The sequence below is a fragment of the Cebus imitator genome, unplaced genomic scaffold (genome assembly GCF_001604975.1).
Source record: "Cebus imitator isolate Cc_AM_T3 unplaced genomic scaffold, Cebus_imitator-1.0 Scaffold5, whole genome shotgun sequence".
Classification (NCBI taxonomy): Eukaryota; Metazoa; Chordata; class Mammalia; order Primates; family Cebidae; genus Cebus; species Cebus imitator.
Genome location: NW_016107320.1, coordinates 13,746,698 through 13,755,213, shown reverse-complemented (window position 1 = coordinate 13,755,213; position 8,516 = coordinate 13,746,698). Strand labels below are relative to the sequence as shown.

The window sequence follows — 8,516 nt, the reverse complement described above, 5'->3', positions numbered from 1 at the left end:
AAAATTCAGATGATAGAAACAAGTTAAGCAGCACCAAGAAGAAACTGAAACAAATCCAGAACATGAGCCCCCTGGCCCAGCCATTTCCATAAGTCAGTGTCACTGAAAAGAAAAAATATCAGTCTAGAAGGGTATTCTAGATTAAAAGTGACTTAAGTGACATAACAACTAAATGCAATGTGTGATACTTGATTGAGTCGAGATGTTGAAAAATACCAGCTATAAAAGACAATTTGAGGACACTTAGGGAAATACTGATATTGATCAGATACTAGATATTAGGAAATCATTCATTTTGCTAGGTGTGATGTGATCATGTGAATGACCTTATTTGTTGAAGATGGATATTGAAGAATCTAGGAGTAAAGTATCGTGTCTATAATTTACTTAAAACGGTTCAACAAAATGTAGATGAAGCAAATAATGATAAAGCATTAATAATGTCTTAGTCTAGGATATACTGGTATTTATCATACCATTCTTTCTACTCCTCTGTATATTTGGAATTTCTCTTTTATAACACTTGAAAAGATGACATTGTCTATGTACTAAAAGATGACCGTTTCAGTGAAAGGAAACATGTGGCTTATGTTTATAAATGTGTATACACGGGAAAAAAAATACAACAAAAACTTAAGAGCATATCTCTGGATGGTAGGACCATATGAAATACTTTCTTTAAATGTTTCTAGATGTTTCTGGTGGTTTCAAAGACTAGGAAAGACTTTTCTAGATTCTAGATGCATTCTACAATGAGGATGACAATAAAATAGTGATGACGATGATGATGAATTTGACAATGAGCCAGATATTCTTCTTAGTACTAACACCCATTAACTCATTCAGTTCAAAACAATACTTGGAAACAGGTGCCATTATTATCCCCATTTTACAAAAGAGAAAAATGAGGTACGTAAAGTGAAGTAACTTGTTCAAAGCCTCAGAGATATTAAGTGATTGAACCAGGATTCAAATCCAAAGAGTCTAACTTCAAATGTATATTCTTAATGACTATAGTATTTGTGTATTGCTATTATAAAATGCCTCTTAAATGAGCTATTCAGTAATTTTTAAGTCTAATAAGTATAATTGATATTTTCAACAAGATATTCATAAAAATATCATACCAGACAAGGCTAAAGACAAGAATATGGTATATGTCTAGCAAATTCTCTCCAAGTCTGCATTAATCCACTTAACCCTAGATTTTAAATCAGTTCATTCAATTGGTTATATTAATTCTACACCCATTCATTCTTCATCCATATCATCTGCACCTTCATTCATTCAATGATTAATAGGTATTTATTATGTTTCCTCCAGGCATTATGCTAAATGCAAAAGATAAATGTGTCACTGGATTGTACAGTTTAGTCAGAAAGAGTGATAACAAAAGAGCCACATAAATAATGAAACAAATACTTCCAAAGAATATTCCACAAATGAAAAGAATTTGCCATTAATAAAAGGGTCAAGTCATCAGGATGGCATAACAATCGTAAATGTGCATGCACCTAGTAACAAATTTAAAATATACACAGCAAAAATGTACACAAGAAACAGACAAATCCACAATCATAACTGGAGACTTCAACACACCTCTCTCGAAAATTGAAGGAACAGATACAATACACACCCACCATAGATATGAAAGATTTGAATAAGACTATTTATTAATTTGACATTTATAGAATAACATCTCTAACAACTGCAGAATACACTTTTTCTTTCAATTACACATGAAACATTCATCATATATATTCATCCATATGTTGGTCTGTATGGATGAATATTCCATGTGTAACTGAATAATGCACATCTCAGTAAATAATGCACATGTCAATAGATTCCAAAGAACTGAAGTCTCAATGGAATTGAACTAGACACCAAAACCAAATAGATAAACCAACTACTTAGGAATTAAGCAGTAGGCTTTCAATAACACGAGTCAAAGGAAAAAATTCACAGTGTAAATCAGAAAATGTTATGAACTGAAAAAATAACGAAAACCTAACATATCAAATTCTATGAAAAAGAAGCAAACAACATCAAGAACACCTGTCAGAGGGAGAGCTGGCCCTGTTGAGAAAGTGGAAGAAGTCTTCCACAGGGAGACCACACTGCACCTGAGATCTGGAGGATGAAGAACTGAGCAGGCTAAGAGGGGAGAAGACAGCATGGTGAGCAGAGGGAACAGCAGCTGCAGAACCCTGTAGCTGCAGACCAGATGTAGCCCAGCAGGGACGGAGCCTCTCACAGAGGAGGCAATGAAGCCATGAAAATAAACAAAATTACATGGGGTCAGGGGAGAAAAAGGACATTCTACACAGTCACCAAAAAAAAACTTTCTTCGAGAAGGAGAAAATGGCTAGCATAACTGAACGCTACTGACAGGTCAAGTATTATAGCATGAAGACCTAAAAACGACTGTCAGATTTAGTGGTATGGGGGTCATTGTTGCTATTTCTTCTTAGCAAGCACTGTTTCACTGTAGTTGCTTAGCCTAAGAATAATTCCAAATATATAAAATGTTAGTGTGAGGAAGAAAATACCCTTAAATTAATGAACATATGTGGATTGAAATTATAGATGACTTTTTCCTCCTTTGTAATGTTTTATTATTGTTTTATAAAAAGCAAATGTTAATTACAGAAATATAAAATGTTTTAATTCATTATTTTGAAATTATACAAAGCTAGAAGAAAATAATGAAGTTCAGAGGTGATTCTGCAGGTACCTTTATCTAGAGACTTAGTAACATAATCTTTTATTGAATGGAAAATGAAAACTGTATTCAGCTGGGGTTTTATTATTAAACAAGGATAAACAAAGAGTCTAAAAACCACTAGATTGTAGCTGCTGTCTAAAAGGACAAATTATGTTACCAGTTCTTTTCCTAACACCAGAGTCTCTCTGAGGCTTTGTATTGTAAAATGTTTGAAAAGTTAAGTATTTAAGGGTGGAAAAAAATCAGTGGTCACAGGGAGCAGTTGTAAAAGATACTAGAGATGGCCAGGTGTGGTGGCTCATGCCTGTAATCCTGGCACTTTGAGAGGCTGAGGCAGGCAGATCACAAGGTCAGGAGATCAAGACCATCCTGGCCAAAACAGTGAAACCCCATCTCTACTAAAATACAATAAATTAGCCAGATGTGGTGGCACATGCCTATATCCCCAGCTACTCAGGAGGCGGAGGCAGGGGAATCGCTTCAACCCAGAAGGCAGAGGTTGCAGTGCGCCGAGATCGTGCCACTACACTCCAGCCTGGCGACAGAGCAAAATTCCATCTCAAAAAAAAAAAAAAAAAAGATACTAGAGATGACAAATCTTATCATCTTTCATATTCCATTATGACCTCATCTCCACTTACCCAGTGGCACACTTCTTGTATTCATTGCCAGAGAAACCACAATTGCCAAATCTGTCACCTTTAGAATTCACTTCAATGAAACAATCTTTGGGGGCAGCCTTGGCTTCTGTAACATTAAACATTTAAAAAAGAAAAAAGGAAAAAAAACGTTATGGCAATTTAGCTTTAGAAATAAAAGTATTCCCTACAACAGTCTTGAACACCTGGATGAATGGCCTCAACACCTCAGAAAACCTTTCGTGCCTTACACTTAATATGTTTTTGTTGCACGTTTCATGTGTAACAACAAAATGTAAAAATAAAGCTTAAGTTACACTTTAAAGTTGGCATAGGCTCAAATACTCAGGCCCTAAAAGGAAAGCTATTAAATAATAAATTATAAATAAATTAAAAGCCATGCACAGTATGGTACCATTTGCAGCATATGCATTCTCACTGCTCTCACATATAAATCCACTGCACCACTGGTTAGATCAGCTAGGAAGGGTTGGAGAAAACACTGCCAGCTATTACTTCTGCTTTTTTCATTTACCATAAACAGACGCTTGGTTTAGATGTCCCTATGAATTAGATAAATTGACAAACACTCATGACAGATGACAAAGTATCAATCCATTCTTGCTTTCCTTTTTTCCTTTCTTTGTTTCTTTTTTTTCCTAAGAGGCAGGATCTCGCTCTGTCACCCAGGCTGAATTGCAGTGGCACATTCATAGCTTATTGTAACTCTGAACCCTTGGACTCAAGAAATCCTCCCACCTCAGCCTCCCAAATAGCTAGAACTACAGGTACATGCCACCATGCCTGGCTAATTTTTCTTTTTATTTTCTGTAGAGATGGGCTCTTGCTATGTTGCCTGTGCTGCAAAATGCATATTTTTAAATAATAAAAATGTTTTCTGGCTGCTAAATTGGCTAAGTTTTAAAAACGGAAATACTTGATGTTGGAAACATTTGAAGAAATAAACAGTCACTTATAGCTAGTGAAGGTATAAAGTGGTATAATATTTCTAGAGATTATGTGGAAATGTCTTAAAAGCCTTTAATACAGCAATCCTGCTTCTGGAACTTTATCCTGAAAAATAAATGGAAGCCACAACTAAACTATATAGATACTTACTGCTAACACTGTTTACTGCTTAAATAAATTATAGTACATCATTAACACAATGTTGTATAAAAATGCTTAACATGGAAAAGTATTCACAATTTATTGTTAGTATTGAAAACAGGTAGTTACATTTTAGCTTTTCTTTTGTGTTTTTGAAACAAGGTCTCATCTGTCGCCCAGGCTAGAATGCAGTGGCAAGGTCATAGCTCACTGCACCCTTAACCTCCCAGGCTCAAGTGGTCCTCCTGCATTAGCCTTCTAAGTAGCTGGAGTGCAGATATGCACCACCACACCTGGCTGTTTTTTTTTAAGTGAGTCAAGGCTTACCTGCCAGGCTGAAAGGGGGCAGGTTTTAAAGCAGTATGTCAATATGATCCAATTTTCATATATTATACATTCATATGCATAAAAAATAAGTGAAAGATGTTCATCAAATTTTCAACAGTGGTTACTTATCCAGAATATTGAGAGGAGAGAAAATATTTATTTTCTACCTTTTGCTTATTTGCATATTCAATATTTTAATATGTCCTATTCCCATTTAAGAAGCAAACCAATGTAAGTTATATTCTTTTAACAACGTCTTTAATAAATTCTAGCAATAGGTCTTCATCAGCTCACCATGCTTATGGTGGCTGAGATCATGGTTTTGCTGCTTTCTGTTGTGTGACCTCAGGCAAACCATTTAGCTCTCTGACCCCTGCCTTTCTCATAAGGTTTTTTTCAGGCCCAAATTTGATAGTAAGCCTCAATACCTCCTCTTATGTTAGCTCTCAAGTTCATTTATTTAATATTTATTTGGTGTTGACTAAAAATACAAGGAATTCGAGAATACATGAGCTAGTGAAGGAATTTTAAGCCTTTATTCTCCAAAAGTTCAAATGTTCAAAGGAATAAAAACTAGACCCATATGTTACTATTACTAAATCTTCTAAGAAAAAAAAAAAACTAAACCCATAACATCAGAGCTAACTGACTTATCTTTAAAATCAGAAGCCATTAACAGACTTCAGGTAAAATGTTTAAATACATGCATGTATTTTTCCTCCCTCCTAAAATCACACAAAAGCAAAGAAAGTAGATTTTTTTTTAAATTTGTAAACCTATAGACAAATGAAACTGGGAAAGGAGACTGCGCAAAACTGTAGAAGCCGAAAAGAAATTGGTTAAGTAGTAAATGACTCAGTGTATCTCAGAAAACTAAATCTTGAGCTAGCAACAGAAAAAACTGAGATCAACCCTTCTTATACCGTAAGATAAGAAACTGGTAGTAAGCCGTAACTCTGGATATAGAGAATAAGGAGGGGCAGGTGGCAGGAATAAAGAAGAAAATTTGAAAATCTGTTTTAGAAGCAGTTTGACCCACAAGTCACCTCCCACCTTTGTGAAGCCAAGTGACTGTCTCTTCTCTACCCTGATAAAAGACTGGAGGTTTATTTTCTGGAGACAGTAAAATATAAAGTTCTGGGACTCAGAGATTATCAGGCACATTAATAGGCACAGAAGATGTCCTAAAAACAACGGGATGAACTGAGCATTTACCTACCTACACTGAGGTCCCAGCCTTATTCTCCCTCACTTCCTGTTTACTTCCCAGAATGCTGCCTTGCCCCTTCAGGTTGCAGATAGATAAGGTCTTCAGAAGGGAATCTAACCAGCCCAAGACGGAAAAAGCCTAAAGATGTGGGTTTTGGCATTTCCCTAATTTAAAAGTTCAGCCGTATCACCCCATCTGCTACTTACTCCTCTCTCTTAGACCAAGGACTATCGGAGAGCTGAGGAACATGGCTGATGTGAAAGACAGAAATTCAAACAAAGAAAAAAGGTAATGTGGAACAGAGGTTACACAGAAGAAAGAAAACTTTTTAAAAATTGTGATTAATATACTGACAGACATGAGAGACAATGTTTCATGCATGGAATAAAAACAGATTATTTCAGGCCAGGCACGGTGGCTCAGGCCTGTAATCCCAGCACTTTGGGAAGCCAAGGCAGGTGGATCACGAGGTCCAAGGCAGGTGGATCACGAGGTCCAGAGATCAAGACCATCCTGGCCAACATGGTGAAAACATGTCTCTACTAAAATACAAAAAAATTAGCTGGGCATGGTGGCATACGCCTGTAATCCCAGCTACTCAGGAGGAAGAGGAATCGCTTGAACCCGGGAGGCGGAGATTGCAGTGCGCCAAGATGGCGCCACTGCACTCCAGCTGGGCAACAGAAGCAAGACTGTCTCAAAAAAAAAAAAAAAAAAAAAAAAAAAAAAAAAGAAGAAGAAGGAGAAGAAGATTATTTCTTGAAAAGATATGGGGAAAAAAACTCAGAGAACATAAAAGTGTTCCTGAAAACTGAAATCATAGTGGCAGAAATGAAAAACAAAATAAAAGAATTAAAAGATAAAGTTAAAGAAGGTGCTCAGAAAGTAGGTCAAAAAGAAAAACACAGATAAAAGGACAGGAAAGATAAGAAAATCCAGGAAATCCAATATCCAAGGAAATCTAGGAAATCCAATATACAAATAATATATGATCCAGGAAAAGAAATCACACCAAAAAAATGAAAGGAAAGAAATTTCCAGAACTAAAAAAAATGAGTTCCCAGATTGAATGTACCCACCAATTACACAGCACAGTAAACAAATACATACCCATATCAAGGCATATCACCTTGAAGAGGTGATTCTCCAAGCTTTTTCAGAGGGGATAAGGGGAAAGCTAGGTACAAAAATCAGAATGGCTTCAGAGTTTTCAACAACAACTCTGTAAACTGGAAGACAACAAGCAATGGCTTCAAAACTGTGACGGAAAATGATTTCAATCCCCATCAAACTACCAATCATGTAATTAGTCCAAATAAAAGCATTGTCACACTTGCAGGATCTCAAAATGTTTACCTCGAATTCACCCTATTAGTTTCAGTAGGAAACTACTCAAAGGAAAGCTCCATGTAAAGGAGAAAATAAACCAAGAAGGAGGGTAATATGGGAAATGCAAACAGGAGACTCAAAAGGGAGACAGCCAACAATTCACCCTCAGATTATGGTGAAAAATCTCAGGATAAATACTGAGATAGAAATACAGAGTGTGATGGTTAATTTCTGTCAACTTGACTGGGCAATAGAGCACCAAGATGTTCGGTCAAACATTATTCTGGGTGTTTCTGTGAGGATGCTTTGGGATCAGATTAATATTTAACTTGGTAGACTGTATAAAGCAGACTTCCCTCCTTACTATGGAAGCCCTCGCCCACTCAGCTGAAGGTCCAACCAGAACAAAAAGGTTGACACTCCCTTGAATAAGAGAGAATTCTTCCTGATGGTCTTCAAACTGGGATATTGGCTCTTGCTGGGTCTTATCCTGCTGGCCTTTGGAATTCAACTTAACACTACTGGTGATCCTGGTTTTCACGCCTTCAAACTTGGACTGGAACTAAACCATCATCTCTCCTGTGTCTTCAGCTTGCCAACTCATCCTATAAATCTGGGATTTTCAGTTGCTAACCGTAATCACATGAGCCAATTTCTTCTAATAAATAAATAAACATATATATAATATGTATATCTCCAATTGATATTGCAGTCTAACTAATTCAGATTTTGGACCAACAACGGTTCCAGAGGAACAGAACTTTGAGAATGAGTTTTCTTAATCAGTTCCAAGGTTTCTAGAATGGGTTATCTAATCTGATTAGGTTTTTAAAGACACTTATGACTCTATTTCCAAAAGTAAACACAGTACTGATAATTCATGGCATGATATGGTAATTGCAGTATAAAAATATATCACCACTAGAGACTCCTAATCAGATACTTACAAGAAGCAAGGATCTGGGTAACTATGCATATGATACCTTCAAACATTTTTCTCATACTAACAGTATGAGATTGCCTGGTTGATCCTTATTTTACTGGACAAATTAGGGAAAGAAGATAATAAGCTTAGGGATTCCTAGTTCAAGCACCATATAAGTGACCTGAAAGTTTCTGTGTGTGCCCTAAAGGACAGCCATATCGCCTGTAGTTGCAAAGCTGAGACTGCTGA

General features: G+C 36.3%; 1 protein-coding gene across 1 annotated transcript in view; it reads right to left on the bottom strand.

Annotated features, from left to right (window-relative positions):
* ADAM9 (ADAM metallopeptidase domain 9) overlaps window positions 1-8,516 on the bottom strand; it is a 118,273-nt gene that overhangs the window by 44,859 nt on the left and 64,898 nt on the right. Inside the window, 1 exon segment of the mRNA XM_037741412.1 lies at window positions 3,370-3,475. Within this exon segment, the coding sequence (XP_037597340.1) occupies window positions 3,370-3,475 (106 nt within the window).